At 40.1% G+C, this 17,017-nt stretch overlaps 2 protein-coding genes and 1 long non-coding RNA gene across 4 annotated transcripts in view; 2 read left to right on the top strand and 1 right to left on the bottom strand.

Annotated features, from left to right (window-relative positions):
* Positions 1 to 8,388, top strand: part of PIK3C2A (phosphatidylinositol-4-phosphate 3-kinase catalytic subunit type 2 alpha) — a 49,377-nt gene extending 40,989 nt beyond the window's left edge. For both annotated transcript variants that reach the window (XM_081889192.1, XM_081889191.1), the window contains exons 29-33: positions 704 to 821; positions 915 to 996; positions 2,568 to 2,677; positions 2,883 to 3,008; positions 5,064 to 8,388. In XM_081889192.1, the coding sequence (XP_081745318.1) occupies positions 704 to 821; positions 915 to 996; positions 2,568 to 2,677; positions 2,883 to 3,008; positions 5,064 to 5,246 (619 nt within the window). In that variant the 3' untranslated portion in view covers positions 5,247 to 8,388. The remainder of the gene's footprint in view (positions 1 to 703; positions 822 to 914; positions 997 to 2,567; positions 2,678 to 2,882; positions 3,009 to 5,063) is intronic.
* LOC309357179 lies at positions 7,822 to 10,770 on the bottom strand. The gene is made up of 2 exons (XR_014163047.1): positions 10,233 to 10,770; positions 7,822 to 9,020 (listed from the first exon to the last, which is right to left on the bottom strand). It is a non-coding gene; the product is annotated as an uncharacterized lncRNA (long non-coding RNA).
* Positions 10,771 to 10,825: 55 nt separating this feature from the next.
* RPS13 (ribosomal protein S13) lies at positions 10,826 to 14,691 on the top strand. Its single transcript, XM_081889214.1, has 6 exons — positions 10,826 to 10,936; positions 11,582 to 11,630; positions 12,833 to 12,911; positions 13,414 to 13,583; positions 13,778 to 13,878; positions 14,505 to 14,691. The coding sequence occupies exons 1-6, from the start codon at positions 10,914 to 10,916 to the stop codon at positions 14,536 to 14,538; spliced, it is 456 nt and encodes a 151-aa protein (XP_081745340.1). The 5' UTR covers positions 10,826 to 10,913; the 3' UTR covers positions 14,539 to 14,691.
* Positions 14,692 to 17,017: the final 2,326 nt, after the last annotated feature.

Here is a 17,017-nt window from a genome sequence, read left to right as displayed (position 1 = left end):
GCTTCTCCCTGAAACAAACTGTATTTCATGACTCATTTTTTAATTGAGAAAAGAATATCATTTTAAATTAGTCTAAAATTCTGCCTGGGTCACAGACTGGTATACAGTTTTCTGCCATTCTTAAGGATATGGTGTGTCAGAATGACTCAAAGGATGTTATAGAAACATATTAAGGGTAACATGCAGTGCTGGTCATTCACCATTTATTTCAGCAGGTCTGCTCTGAATATGACATAGATGTCACACACAGAACTTTGCCTAGTAATAGCTATTAATTATTGCTCAGTTCTCTTGAGTAATGCAGACACATGAGAATTTATTTTCTGTATTTGTCATTTCATTTCTGAAAGGGACTATAACAGTTGATGATGCTTGAGTATTTGCTTTCAGTGATTTTAGAAAAGGGAGAGGGGACAGAAGGGTGGAAAATATTTCCTTGGAGCATGTGTGTTGCCATGTTACCTTATACTTGGAGTACTCGATATAGTAACAAATACTGGACAGCTGACAACAGTATAATTTGCAGTGTTCCTTCTGTTCTATTGTAAGATTGCCCAAGCTTTTGGACCAACTCATAGATTATACCAGTATCTTGTCTTACAGTCTTGGAAGTATTTGATTGTTTACTTCAGCAAAAGTTAAATACTGATTGTTGCTACTTACTCTTGTTATTAATGTTGTGTTCATTGTATCTATATTGCAGCTTTCCTAGTAAGATGGTTTTAGGAAGAACACACATAAAGGATGTAGCAGCCAAAAGGAAGGTGGAACTGAACAGCTACATACAAAGTTTAATGAATGCATCTGCAGATGTTTCGGAGGTAGTTCTACAAAGTAATATAAACATCATTGTTTTAATTCCTTTATGTTGGGTATAGTCACAATATAATAACATTTTGTCTTTCCACATCTAGTGTGATCTTGTTTATACATTCTTCCATCCCATACTTCGTGATGAAAAAGCTGAAGGAATAGATGGAATAGCCAAGTGTACAGGTAAGAATATCACTTTTAAATCGTGTCCTGAAAAGTGAAAATATTTCTTGTAGTTACATTCTATCAAGCACAAAAAGGGAAATCATAAAGGCAGGAGGACAACTGTATTGAACTAGTTATTGAACATTTCAGTCATTCCCGCCCCTGGTTTTTCCTAGCATACAAACCAATAATTCAAAATAACTTGAGTGTGAATAAAAATATTTACCTGTTTAAGGTGTTCTTGAAAGAGAATGTATCTCAAAAGATTTACATTTGAGGGTTTCTTTTTCTATTTTAAAATACAAGTTCAATGAATTTGTGTGCTGGTTTTCTTCTCCCTTCCCCTTTTTTTTTGCTTCATTTCTTATTTTATATTGAATAGAAGAACCAGCAAATAGAATATATTTCAACAAATGTCACATTTCTCATTTTGCCAAAGAAGTCCACCCATGAATAAATGTCTCCCTTCTACACTCATCTGTAATTTAAGCTCTGTGGGAAATTGTCAAACCACAAACATATTGGTATTAAGTAGTGAAAGTTTTTGATGGAGAGGAGGTGAATTTGTTATCTAATAAAGTGTGTGTGATTTGTCCAGTGGGCTTTGTGCAGTTCACTCTATTTTGTCACTATCTCCTCAATAACAGTTTGTTGGGTTCATCTCTGATAGTGTAGCCTTATTAGACTTTACCGATTGGTGGGCTCTGCATTCCTCCCAAGAGGGAGGGAGGAAGTCAGATGACACCAAGGGTTGGTTCAGAGAAAGAGTTCTTTATTTCTGCTCTCCAGAACAGCAGAAAGGCACTCGCGTGGTCAGTCCACAGCAAGTCCAAATAAATGAGAAATTTCATGCAGTATATATATCCTCCAGGCACCCTCTCCCCCTTCCCCAGGAATCCAACCACGTCAGCCTATACACGCAGGTTGACATCACATGTGTTCCTGCTCTGGTATTCTTAACAATAAAAGGGTTTTCCTTCCTGTACTTCTGACCATAAAAGGGTATTCCTGTTCCTACTCTTATCTTGGAGCAAGAGGTCACCAACTCCAAGAACACACTCTGGGCTGTTCCCAGACTAGGTCTGTGCGTCAGTGTGGTCAGGACGTAAGATAAGACCTAGACGTGTCATCCCTGTTCTACTGGAACAGCCAAGGTCATCCTTGCCGTCATGAACTGATAAAGGAGAGGGCTCTGAGCACTTGTTTATACAACCGGGTTTTTGTTTATACATTGACTCGGAGCTCGTTAATGGATTTTAGCTAAGGAAAAATAGGGATTTTGGTGCCTATTTTAAACTGCCTGCACAGTCAGTTTTTGGTTTGGGAAACCCATTCCTTCAATAGTAATGTGATATTACATGTTGTCATTTCAAGTAGTCAGAACTCCATAAACTGGCCTTTTCAGGATGACCAGTACTGATCACAGAGAGTGCTTTTCTCTCACATCCCAGTTACCCATGGTGCCACTCTCTGATAGCAGGGAATGATTTTCCCTCTGTGGGAAAAGGGAATGACAAGTGCACAGGTTAGATAACGTTCTGACTATGGAATGTAGAGGGAAATATCATTCTGCCTTTTCTTTTTTTAAGATGTGAGCCCTTCAAGTCCTACCTCGGGCAAAGTAGGAGGAGAAGTTAAACTATCTATCTCCTATAGAAACAGCACTCTGTTTATCATGGTGATGCACATTAAGGATCTGGTATGTACAAAACTGGAAAATGCATATGATAGTTCATAGTAGATTTTGGTGACAAGTAGTTTGCTCTTACCAACAGTTATTTCTAAGGGTATGATCCCTATGATAAAAAATCCCTGTGTTATTTAAACAGCAACGCCAGTGTCTTACTTTATTTCAGTATGGTTGATGGTTGTTTCTTACACCAGAGATGTGCTCTCATTCTCAGGTGACTGATGATGGCACAGACCCAAATCCATATGTGAAAACGTACCTGCTTCCGGACATACATAAAACCTCTAAACGGAAAACCAAGATATCACGGAAAACAAGAAATCCAACATTCAATGAAATGGTAAGCTGAAATAAGCTATGTATAATATTCGGTGGCTTTTCAAAGCAAATCCATGTTACATAGCTATAACTGATGGAACACAACAGTGGGCCCCCATTGAATTGCCTCAATGGAAGTAAGAAACATACTCTAAATCACATCTATCCTGCAGCTGCCATAACCCATGCTGTATGAACAGCTTGGGGTCAGAATATATATATATATATGCCTGGCTGTACAATTTTCCAATTGCTTTAACATCCCAAGATGCCTTAAGCTGTTAAGAGAAGTCTACCACCTTTTCAGGATGCTCAGTGTGGATCACAGAGAATGATCTTCTCTCATATCCCAGTTAACCATGGTGCCCCTCTCCAATAACAGGGAATGATTTCAAAAATTGGGAGGTTAGCTTTATCCTTGAAAGCACTGTATCCCTATTTATTAATTTGGAGTGGGAGAGGAGAGCCTCTTCTAAAATATTTTCTTCAAGCAAGAATCCAGTGCCAGGATTTTTCCTGAAAATCTGCCTCTTTAAAAAAAAAATATTCTCAGGCTTCTGAATGTTACAGTTAAAACAATGGAATATGAAATTGGGGGAGAAGGTAGGAAGGGAAATTTGCAAGTCCATTTTTAAAGCTTATTTTTACAAGCCTGTTTTCAGTAGATCAAATCACTGAGGTCTTAAACTGTACACACTTGGGGGAGTGGGTAAGCTCAATTTGGTTCACTGGTATTTACTTCTGAGTAGATACCCAAAAGGTTACAAAGGGCTTGTGCAGGCAATCTGGTGATCCTTGTACGTCCCTCTTCCTCTCTCCTTCCTGTCCCTGTACCCCAACAAATCTCTTCTGCCTAGGGGGTGGCAGACACTAGAAATACACCACTGCAACTGCATTTAAGCTAAGATGTTAGAATATTTGTGAACAATCCTTGACAGCAGAGTAAATAGGTCAATGACTAATTGAAGAATTTTTTGCTGTTGTAATCCCAGGGGATGCAGATGGGAAGTGTGTGCATGGAAATCAGGGACATTTAACTATGTTGACATTGTCCCTTTCCAACTTTCATCACTAATTAAACTTGCCCTTCAAAGGGTAGGTGCTAGTTCAGGGAGTGGAATGTTTTGAAACATAAATTAGTGAGCATATCCCAGTATTTAATAAAAGGATTTAAAACAACAACCCAACACCATTCCCACTCTAAATGAATGAATGAATGAATGAATGGTCAAAAGAAATACAGCGGGATCCGTTCCAGAGCCCTGTTCGCATCCTGAAGCAAACGTAACACGCGTGCACAGGTCGCATTTCGCTGCTTTTGCACATGCGCGCAATGTCATTTTGAGCGTCTGTGCATGCACGAGTGGCGAAACCTGGAAGTAACGTGCTCCATTACTTCCGGGTGGCTGCGGAGCGCAACCCGAAAATGCTTAACCTGAAGCGTATTCATCCCGAGGTATGACTGTACCTTAAAAACATACATTTGAGTTCAGGTACCAGCGGGTGGCGCTGTGGTCTAAACCAAAGAGCCTAGGGCTTGCCAATCAGAAGGTCGGTGGTTTGATTCCCCGTGATGGGGTGAGCTCCCATTGCTCGGTCCCAGCTCCTACCCACCTAGCAGTTCGAAAGCACATCAAAGTGCAAGTAGATAAATAGGTACCACTCCGGTGGTAAGGTAAACGGTGTTTCCATGTGCTGCTCTGGTTCACCATATGCTGCTCTGGTTCACCATGCTGGCCACATGACCCAGAAGCTGTCTGCAGACAAACGCCTGCTCCATCAGCCTATATAGCAAGATGAGCGTGCAACCCCAGAGTCTTCCGCAACTGGACCTAACGGTCAGGGGTACCTTTACCATTATCATATACCTATCTTCCATATGGCTGATTGAGGCAGAAGGTTACCTCAGTCACCCAGCAAATGGTAATAAGCCTAAGAGTAGAAAATAAAGACGTATTCTATACAGGGATCTGTCTTAGTCAGCATCAGTTTTTGTAAGTTAATCCTGGATGTTTTGTAAATAAACTGTCTTGGCTTTCATTGTTTATGAATTACTGTGTGTGTGTTTTTTATATAGCTTGTATACAGTGGATATAGCAAAGAGACCCTAAAGCAAAGGGAACTTCAGCTAAGTGTACTCAGCGCTGAATCGCTGCGTGAGAACTTTTTCCTGGGCGGTGTCACACTCTCCTTAAAGGAATTTAACTTGAACAAGGAGACTGTCAACTGGTATCGACTTGCTGCTGTACCATATTTGTGAACCTGGCAGCTGAGAGAGGTGAAAATAAGAACAGAATTGAATAAACTCAACTTCACCCATATTTGGTCACTTTTTCCTACTTGAAGATAACTCACACACTTTAACATAAAACATGGCAACTTGGCAGATTGCTGTTGGACCAGCCTTCACAAAGTTTAAACAGGGCTTCTGGAAAACCAGCTCTGCTTCATGCTTTTACTGTAATAATATCCAAGCATTGCTGTAAATGAATTGTATAAATTTAATATCTGTGGATAATGAAGTTATAAACCTTGACTAGATGTTCCAAATTAAATCTAAGGGGTGATTTTTTTAAATTAAAAAAATAGATTAGATTCAGTCACATTTGAATTGCTTGCCTGTTGATATATTGGAAGCTTGCTTTATGCTGCTGATATCGGACACAGTACCATGTCAAAAAAATATCAAAGTAAAAAAAAAAGATTGCTCCTTGTCAGAAAAGAGTTAGTGGCTGTAGAAACTGTCAAAAGGGAGATTTAAACAGACAGCTAGTGAGCATTTGGACTCATTAAATCGCTTTGAGGCTATTATCAGAATGAGTGCCGGTAATGGAAGTAATAAACAATGGTGCCTTATTTTGTCATTCAGCTGCTTCTTATACCTCATTTCTGATAATTGTTTCTAAAACACTTTTTTATCCAGCTTTTTTTTAAAAAAAAGAATGAATGTTTGCTCACATGGTTTGCTATATAAATACTTCATTTAACATTCCTCCCCCCTTTTAAGTTTATTCAGCTTCCTTAAGTCAAACTCAGATGGCACCAAAATGTTAAACGCTTATCCAGTTGACTTTGATCATTTTTGTGCGCCCTTAAGTTATACCTTGATAAACGGCCACATTAAGATATACATTGAAGCTATTTTATGCCATGGTTTGCTGCATAGCACATATATTTCCAGAAAGTACATGTTATGGGTTATGCATTATTTGGTAGGGATTTGGGATTCCGTTTCCAGGTCACTTTAAAGTGCAGAAGAGCATAGTATCAGCTGCCGGTTGAGAATAAGTTGCACTAGAAACTTTGGGTGATGTGATTGGACACAATAACAGTTTTTCAGTCTATGAGCACTAAAAGAGTAATCTAAGCACCTTATTCACTCCAGTAGAAATTGACTTGCTAAAATGCGTGGAAGATGCTCTGCACCACCTTTTAGTGGATTGCACTCTGAAATCCACTGATTTTAATTGTATTCTAGTTTTCTACATTTGTGTGATTCTTAGGGATAGGTTGCTATAAATAAAATTTACTAACTGGTAAAACGAAGATTTTAAAAAGCTGATGTAGGAAGTGTTTAAATTGCACCGTGGCCAATATCCAACATTCGCCATACTTTGAGTATGCCCAGTGAAATCAATGGACTCATAATTTAAGTCCATTAATTTTATTGGGTCTACTTTGAGCAAGACCTAGTTGGATATCACCTGATACATTTAAAGCTAAAGCCCAAATACTTTGAATAAAGCTGATCTCTCAACTGTCCGTAATAATGAGCTTAAAGCAAAATTATGCAATGATAAAGGAGGATAAAGTAGACAATGACAATCTTTATTTGCCGGGCAACTGAACTAAAATTTGATCTAATTTATTTACCCTAAAGCATAGTGAGGTCTCCATTTTCGGACCTAATATTAAAAAGTGCAAGGGAGAAATGGGAATAACATTTTGCTGCCTGAAATATTTGTGGTCCAATTGTACAATAAAACCTTGGAATATTTCTCAGTATCAAAATTACATTGTGGCTAACAAAAGCTACTTGAGGTTTAAAAAGTCCTGGTTTTATTAGCTTTGAGTTCAGTATGTAAATAGTAACCTATATATAAACTAACTAGATTGTATTTCCTGCTCACTTGATGCTTTTTGAGATGCATTCCATTTCATCAATAGAACCACAACCAGACAGGAAAGTAGACTACTGTTTTTGTGAAACGTTCCATTAAATTACTGGAAGCAATATGTACTGCTTTTTTGCAGTCTGCTACTAGAGCACAGTATGTTACAGCACAAAATGCAACATTAAAAAGACTCTTGGCTGGATGCTGGTTAGAATATGTATGCTATCTAATGGTAGCATTTGCCAGTGTTTGTCCAGGCCTGTGCCTTTGCCCACCTTCACCACTTTTAAAAATAAAGTACACGTTGGTAGATTCTTAAACTGTTCTTCATTTACCATTAAAAACTGTAGAGGAACAACATTAATTTTGCATCTCTTGAATTATTTATAGTGGTGTGATACACAACAGATGATTATCTTAGTTTGGTATACACAAAAGGGGAGGAGGGAATAATTGGGTTAACATTTAACACTTTCGTGTTTTTAAAATGTGGTCTTACTGGCATTTTATACATTGTTAATCAAAGAAAATCTTATGCAACATGTATGGACTGCAGCTAGAAAGAAAATTGTGTCTATGTACTTTTGAGGAAAACATCTTGCTGTAAGAAAAATGATCTCCACATTTTCTGTACTAAATAACCTGGCTATGACTTTGCACTGAATTTTTTAAATATTACTGCTTTTTTATGATCTACACATATGTATGAAAGCTCAAGAGATCTTTGATATTTCTCTATTTTTAAAATTAAAATGGTGCAGAAATCTTAGTATGTTGCCTTAAAAACCTGATTGCTCTTTCTAGGATACTATACAGTGCAGCTTTCAAATTGAAGAAATTTTATTTCTGGTATTTGCTGAGTTAGGGGCACAGTATAATGCAGAGTTATGTATGCTTAAGCTCATTTACACCAATGGACTTAAGTCTGTTTGTTTTAGATTGTAGCCTATGCATGTTACATGGAGGAAAACCATTCAGGCAATATAGCACCATTCTCACAATCCATAGGAATTAATTCCCTTCTGTGCTTTGTACTCTCATACTGTGACTAAAAAAAAGTATGGCAAAGGTTCATAGATAATGAAATGCATTGGGAGCAAATGTAGAAGTTTGCCTTGAATTGTCTATTTATCTGTAAGAACCAAATACTTCAGTTATATTACACTGATAGCTAATAAGGATGTACAGTACAGTATTTCTATCGGTATCCTAACCCATAATATGTGGGTTAAATGTGACTCCATAACTGTCCTACAATTACATTAAACACTATTCTGGAATAAATAACGTATTGCCTCTTTTTCTACAAACACTGGTATGTGTGTGTAGGGAAGTAGAAAAACAAACACAAGCTACAAAAATAATGTAGGTGCCTTGTAATATATTTTACTATTACCCATTCAATTAGCAAAGCCTAAATTCTCTGTTGTTTGCTATTAGCAAATTTCTATCTTTGGCTACTACTTGTGACTGGTTTGAAGTACAAAACTCAAAGCCACTGCATTTTCTGGAGTTGGTGGTTGTACAGCTCAGATAAATGAGGGCACCTTTAAAATTTCATCAGCTTCAGAGTGCACAGCTGCTATATTTTCCTTTTCTGCAGAAAATGTAGAACAGCATTTAGTCACATTTTAAAAATTACTACTGTATTGTCTTTATTTCACTATCTGGCTGACTTTTGTGGCAACAGCACACAAAGCAAATACTCTCAGCGGTTTACACACTATGTTGGCTGGGTTTGCAAAACTGATGGCAGTTCTTTGAGTGCTTGGGATTTTATTTAAAACCATGCTGCCATTGGGCTGAAATTGGATGTCGAAGGGGCTTCCTATCCTTTTTTATTTGTGCTGTTTTCTGCTGAATAGCATCTCCACTCACTGCTTTTACTTCCTCAGTGGTTGTAAAAGTATAGCTGTTTCCTGCAGGAAAGGAAAATAGTCAAGAAAAACAGTTTCATGTCAAAAGTACATCACCTGAACATGCTCACATCTACCAAACATAACAGCTGCCATTCACTAGAGTTTGCTTCTTTGTAACTGAATATGTTAAAAAATTAAAAAAATTGATATCTCTATTAATATCTCTATTAACACCTGGTCTTAATAGAGATATTGGATTCCTGTCTCATTACACATGCTAATCATCTGCATACTATCCCTTGCTTTTTCCTGTAGGAATAATTGCAGTCATTAACAGTCAACAGGTTTACCATACCCATTGAGTCAGTCACCCATCTCCTCCTACCCTCCTGAGAAAAACCCCTCCCCACCCTCTCACTATATATAAGGGTCTGGTGACTTCTGTTTCAGTGTATCTGAAGAAGTGTGCATGCACACGAAAGCTTATACCAAGAACAAACTTAGTTGGTCTCTAAGGTGCTACTGGACAATTTTTTTAATTTTTAAATATATATTTTGACTGCATCAGACCAACACGGCTACCTACCTGCCTCTTTGTAATGTCAAATATAGTGCTTGATTGGACAAGCAGATGGTTTGCATGTTAAATATTATGGATTAGTAATTGCAGAACACCTTTAGGATCATAGCTGTCAACTTTTCCCTTTTCTTGCGAGGAATCCTATTCGGAATAAGGGAATTTCCCTTTAAAAAAGGGAAACGTTGACAGCTATGATTTAGATGCAAGTTTATTTTAAAAGAAAAAATACACACAGTAGAACATGACATTCTTAATTTCTGGTTATTGGCTCAAGCCCTGTGTTGGGCAAATAGAGCTAGGGGTTCCAATTTTACAATTCAATGAAAACATACAGTACTGTGCATGGTAGTCCCTTCTGGAAACTATACTGTAGGTGTCATGGTAGTTGCATTACAACACTACACATCAGCGCTCTAGCATAGGTCAAGCCAAGGAACTCAGTTACTCTGTTTTACTGTCTCAATATTTCAGGTGGAGGTGGAGGTTCTTATTAAAACATGGTTTCATAATATACAGAGAATACACACACACACACAGGGTGGGAAAATGTCACCTGAGGAAACAAGTTCTGCTCCTGCCTTATTTGACTGTCACCTCTGTAATCAACATTTGGGAGAAAACAATGTTCAATCTGAAATATAGATAGGTTATGCTCACAGTATCTATATGGAGAAATAGTCCTCTCAAGACACTCTGAGTCTTCTATGGAATTTGTTGCTCCATCCCTGCAAAAACAGCATGGAAGCGATCGATCCTCTCTGAGGGTTAAAAAGAAGCGCCCTTGGTGAACTCTATGAAGAAACCCCTGATCAGGGAGACTGTCATTTGTCACAGCAGCTGTTTCTCATATTTCGCATCACTATGAAGTGCGTAATGAACCGTATCGATTGCTTTTGAGGAATTCTTAGTTTTGCTTATGTGCTACTGCGCTTTCGATATATAGCGATTGTAACGCTTTATGTCACTTAATTTGAATGGCATTGTTTGAATGCTATTTGAATGGCATCTAGAGGATCGCCTGCTGTTCTCTACCGGACCCTTTCATCACTGAGGTGTAGTCAACCCCTGTTGGGATCCACTAAGGCTCTTATGGCCACTGGCGCTGAAAAAGCCCCTTCCCGCCAGCCGCGCCCGCCACTGAGCGACCCGCGCCTCCGGCTCCCTTCCCGCGAGTGAAAATAGACTGGCTGCGCTGCCCCTCTAGCTTGCCGCGAACTCTATGGCTCTAGCGAAGCAAAATGGATGTCTCCAAACAAAACAGGAAACCCGAGAGCGGCGGCCGAGCGCGCTGACGTCACTTCCGACTGCAGGAAAGGGTAGATCTGCGCGGCCACCTCGCTTTCCTCTTCCTTTTCGCCGCCGCCGCCGCCATCATGGGTCGCATGCACGCTCCTGGGTGAGTCGTCCGCGGAGGGGGGAAAGGAGGCGAGGGCCGGGGCTGGAGAGGAGGGCGCGCTCTCTAGCGCTCCTGGGGCCGGGGGGAGCTGGTGGGGCCGGGCTGTGGGCTGGCGGCGCGTTGCTTCGTGGCCCTTTCTCGGAGGCCTCGAGGAGAGAAGCCGCCTTGTCTCCCGGGTGTCCATGGACGGCCTCGGCCTCGCTGTTTCTGGCTGACCATTAGCCTGGGCCTGGATCCTGAGGCTCATTGTGAATGGAGACGCAGGGTGGTTTTCACCCTGGGCTTCCCGACTTTCTCCCGGGGAGGCCTTTGGAGTCGGGCCGCGGGAAACCGCCACGCTTGGAGACTTGGGCTCAGACTTGATTTAGTAAAAATGAAATCGTCGGGGAGAGTAGCTTTCCTCCCTCCCTTTTTATAAAACCAGAAAATAGTGGGGCTGTTGTAGTTCAAGAGTTTTTATTTTTCCATTGGTTTGACTGCACACGGTCTTGGAAGCATCACGGGTGGTCATAACATTTATGGGTTGCTGCTGCAGCAAGTTGATGACTCTGTTGGGTATCAGATAATGAGCTGCTTGTCTGCCATGTTTCCAGAAATGCATGTTTAAAACTTTATACTCATTTCCTTCGGTTTCTTTTCCCACAGGAAGGGCCTGTCCCAGTCTGCCTTGCCCTATAGGCGAAGTGTGCCCACAGTAAGTAATATCTTCAGTTGTTTGTGATCCTGCTTTGGCTTAACAAATATGGGGAATGTATTATGGTGTACAGTCAAATAATATTCAAGTGGGTTGCCATTGTAGAAAACTATTTTGGCCTACAGTGTATAAACAGTGATGCTATCATGCCTTTGTCAAAGTGTCCTGTTTTCTATAAGGTCTTAGTACAGCGAAGTACTCTCTAAAGTGCCGTTCAACAGGTAGTTAAATAATAGGCAAGCCTTTCTCAAATGTTTATATTAATGAAGCACACTGAAATTTGTCTGTGGCTGCAACTGTATACATTCAGTTTAGTGTGGCACTGGAAATGGTTTGAAAGGTAAGAACATAAGAAGAGCCTGCTGGATCAGGTCAGTATCTTGTTCTCACAGTGGCCACCTAGAAGCCTGTGGGAAACCTGCAAGCAGAATCTGAGCACAAAAGAGCATTCTCTCCTCCTGTAGTTTTTAGCAAGCGGTATTCGGAAGCATGTTGCCTCTGACCATGATGGAGGAGCAAAATCATCATGGTTAGTAATCATTGATGGTCTTAGACAAATTTGTATAATGACAGTTTTATTTTCAATTCCTTTCCTAATGATCCCTAACATGGTATTTGCCTTTTTTGCAGCTGCCACACACTCAGTTACTGTCTTTTTATCAACCTGTCTGCTATGACCACAATATTTCCTTCCTGGGAAGTCTCTGCTGGTTCTGACCCCATGAGCATATATATTGATATTCTCCCCCCCCCCCATACACACATGTGCCTATTTACAGTTGTTCACACTGAATTGCATTTGTCACTTTACTAGTTTGGAGTAGTCCTTTTGGACCTCTTTATAATTTCTTATAGTGATCCTGAACAAAAGTGGTATACATTTGTACATAGGTACAATTTAAAAGCTATCAATTAAAACAAAAATTCAACATAAAACGAATAAAACAGCATAGCAGCTACTGTGCGGTTACAATGCATCCCACCACTGTTTTCTGAAAATAAATGCTACAAGGATATGCATTAAGATTTAGCAGAGAGGATTGTTTGAAAGACTCCTAGATAGTTGCATTTTCTAAAACTGTATCAATGCTATATAATGTATTGCATGGTTAGTGTAGTCCCAATTTGATTCTGGGTGTTAGTCTATACTACCAACATAAGCTATGTGTGAACTAATCTGGCTCACAATTGAATTATTACAGTGGCTCAAACTTACTTCTGATGACGTCAAAGAGCAGATCTACAAGTTGGCGAAGAAGGGCCTAACTCCCTCACAAATTGGTATGTTGAGCTCATATATCACATTTGGCAGGTAGTACTCCTGTTGGCTACATAGAGTTTTTACAGTTCTAGTTGTGTTGCTTGACTATTGCTAGTGGAGTGCTCAGATGGTATAGCTGCATTTCTGTCTTGGGTTAAGCATATAAGTCTTAAATCATGTGTAATACATTGGATTGGAGCACTGTGTGTTTGGGCGTGTTGCTAAATAAATATTTCAGCCCATTAAATTTCAAAGATTTCTTTGGTTTCAGCCCTCAAATTCCATTGCTTCTAAAATTTCAAGGTGCTGTGTAGTCGCTATTAGGTTGAGTATCTGTATTTCTAAGTGTGCATAGCACTGTTTCGCTCAGGTTGCTCTCTGTGATAACTGTAGGAAACCATTTTTTATTTCCATCAGAATAGTTCTCCCTTGTATTGACTAATAATTCCTTGGTTGAGTGAACATTTCCAATCATAGCTGAGTTGTCTTGCATTTCTAAAAGTGTAATTATTTCTGTTTCAGGTGTGATCCTCAGGGACTCCCATGGTGTTGCCCAAGTTCGTTTTGTGACAGGCAACAAAATTCTAAGGATTCTTAAATCCAAAGGACTTGCCCCTGACCTTCCAGAAGACCTTTACCACTTGATCAAGAAGGCTGTGGCTGTCCGTAAGCATCTTGAGAGGAACCGGAAGGTAAGCTGGCTATACTCCATCCTCAAGGTTATAAAATGGGACCTGCAGTTGTTCTAAGAACAATTGCAGAAGATCGTGCCTCTAGGTTGGGGAAATCCATTATGTAAGATTTCACTGAACATCCCCTTCCCTGTCTAGTTAGTTTCTTTTGTTAAAAAGCAGTATTTATAAGAAAATTGGTTTTCCCCCCTTAGGATAAAGATGCCAAATTCCGTCTCATTTTGATTGAGAGCAGAATTCATAGGCTTGCTCGTTATTACAAGACCAAGAGAGTACTCCCACCTAATTGGAAGTAGTAAGTATAATTTGCTCTTGATCCTGGTGTAGAAATTTTCCTTGAAGAAAAAAAAAAGTAGGCAGCAGGTTTCAGTTTCCCAACCTTATGACATTGGAGTTGGGGGGGGGGTGATAGCACTTATGTAAGGAAAGCTGCTGTCATAATGTTCTAAACCTAAAATTTCAGTTACATCTGATTTGACAATAGGCTGGCGACCTATAGGCTCAGTTTTATTTTAAAGGGTAATGTAGCAATTAAATGCAATTGGGATATGCTTCTTTAAAAGAAGTCAGCTCTTTCCGGCCCATGTGAGTACTGTTGGCCTACAGGTGCTATATATGTAGTGCATCTGTAATAGAAAACTTGTTAGAAATATGTGCTAATCCTGCTAACGGGTATACTAGGCTAGAGTTTCTCCACAGTTCTTTAAGCATTCAGTTGCCTCATTTGCAGGTTGCTCACTGTGATGATTGTGTTCCAAACATTCGTAGTTTCCACCAGAAAGGTTTTTCTTTTGTGTTGGCTCAGCCCTTCCTTGGATGTCTGAGTGAGCCGTTGGAATTGTCATAAGATTCCTAAATGCAGTCTTGTGGGTGTTGCACTTGCCACATCTTGACATCTCTCTTTTGCCTCCTTCTGTCTAGTGAATCATCCACAGCTTCTGCTCTCGTGGCGTAAGACCTGTTCTATTCACCGAGGGATCACATTGGTCATTTTTTGTGTCCCATGCAATGCCTCTTCAGAGAAGGATGCCGTAGAGCTGTCTTATTTAAAATTGGCAGAATAAGATGTTATCTTGACCATGTGAATAAAAATCTGTTTTTTCCACCAGATTTGTAAAGATTTCTTAATGTAAAACTGCTTTTGTGCTGCAAATTAATTTACATGAGTTGTAAGCCGGTAGCAGATTGTGGGATGGGGGGGAGGTGCTTACCTTACCTCCTGGCAGGTGAATCGCTGCAGCTTTCTGAGAGAAGCAAGATGGTGATGATGCAAATGCACCAGCACAGCTAATGTGGTGGTGGTGTATTTGTACCATGCTGTTCTTCCTGCCATGCCCTTGTTTTTTGGTAAATAGCAGTGACGTCCACTTCACTATCTGCTACTGTATACGATTATAATTGAAGGATGCAAATGTTGACAATATATTATATTTCATTCTAGGTTGGAGAGTGTTCCATTTGCAAATTGAGTATTAATGTAATTTTGAGACTTGAATGTAAAAACAACCAGTAATGGCTTCCTTCTTGCAGTTGCCTATTTCCAAGGGTTGTGCAGTTTTCCTTAAACTGATGAGAATATAAATTACTTCTTGTTCACTGATGTATAACCAGTCTTAACAGTGAGTGTTATCCCCCTTGTGCAACAGGCTTCCATTTGAGCATTGGAACTTTCATTTTCTCTCCATACACCCTAGAAATCTACCTGCAGAGGGGTTGGGGGGACCCTCTGGAGCAGACACTGCAGGCTAAAGGGGAAACAAGAAGAAGTCACTGCTGCTGGTGCATTGTTTGAAATCACGCCAGGACTACACCTCGGGTGGCACAGTGCATCTGTCTGTTAACCAGAAAGTTGGTGGTTCAAGCCCACCCCGGGGCAGCTGTGGGCAGGATTCCTGCATTGCAGGGGCTTGGACTCGGTCCACTCTTCAAGTCTATGACTCAGTATGTTCAAAGAAGCACCCTTTATAAGAGGCCATTTTAACAAATATTTCAGTTGTTGGGGGGAAAATGGCTACTTCAGGCTGAAAGGTGTTCTCCAGATAGATTCTGTATGACTTGATTTTGTAGGGCAACGCAAATCTTTTTCAACTTTGAATGAGGGGTTTCCTATTCAGATGTATGGCTTGTTGCCACATCAAGGATATGCCCAAGTCTTCCCTCTCTTCCACCCCTCCACCTTTTCCCCATTGCTAAAGGCAGAATGAGCCACTTGCAAGTTTTTTGTTCACTAATGAACATTTCCCCATCACTCATGCATTGCCAGAAGTATTACCATTTCAAACCAAGTCTTCATTCACGTTAGCATCACTGTTCCCTGAGCTATTTTCATTACATTCTAGTTATGTTTTGCTTTAGGCAGCAAATGATACAAGCTTTATTTAAGACACCTAGTTAAGCAACACAAAAGATACGTATGCGCATCTGCAGTTGGCTGGTTCGGGAATGTTTTTGCATGGTACTGCAAAAGCATGCAACATTACACAAACAACTTTCAAGAACACTGGATCCAAACAGACAGGCAGGTTCTGAGAGCTTCCAGAGTGTCAAACATTTTGAGTTCTCCAAGAGGGGCCCGGGGAAATAAAAGCACTATTGGCGTTAAAGCTGTATACGGTAGTTTGCATTGGTTTTCTATTTTTGTAGTGTTTCCTTCAGAGAAACAGAATGCTTGAATTTTCATTCACAAGCAGAATCTGACATGCATTGCATAGCATAAGAGCCTACTGCACTAATCCAGCCCTCCGGCAGGGATTTGGTTTTTCCACTGAAGCTTAATGGCATAATGATGGCGTCTGAGCAGCAGAAGCACAGTGGGGTAGGCAGGGATTATTCTGTGTAGACTCTAGAAGAAAGAAGATTCCACCTAAACATTAGGAAGAACTTCCTGACAGTAAGCTGTTCGACAGTGGAATTTGCTGCCAAGGAGTGTGGTGGAGTCTCCTTTGAAGGTCTTTAAGCAGAGGCTTGACAACCATATGTCAGGAGTGCTCTGATGGTGTTTCTTGCTTGGCAGGGGGTTGGACTCGATGGCCCTTGTGGTCTCTTCCTTCTATGATTCTAGAACTTCAGTGTTAAATACAAAAGTATTATAAAAGAATGGAAAATTTTGATCTACAATACAAACACAGTGGTTAAGCGTTTGAATAGGACTGGAGAGACCAGCCATGAAGCTCACTGGCTAAGCTGACCGTAGGCCACTGACTCAGCCTAACTTACCAATAGGGTAGTTGGGAGGATAAAATGGAAGGACCAATAACACCTTGAAATTCCTGAAAGAAAGTGTATAAACAGAGGATGGTTTAATAAGCTATCCCTGAAGTGAATCGATTCGCCATGCCATTTTTTTAACTTCAACAACTACCAACAAATAGTATGTGAATAAGCAGATGCACAAAAGGCTTTGTTAACTTGCAAATTAGCTATTTTAAGGAACA

The sequence above is a fragment of the Podarcis melisellensis genome (genome assembly GCF_964234715.1).
Source record: "Podarcis melisellensis genome assembly, chromosome: 1".
Classification (NCBI taxonomy): domain Eukaryota; kingdom Metazoa; phylum Chordata; class Lepidosauria; order Squamata; family Lacertidae; genus Podarcis; species Podarcis melisellensis.
The sequence above is the reverse complement of the archived record's forward strand: the minus strand, read 5'-3'. Positions and strand labels throughout refer to the sequence as shown.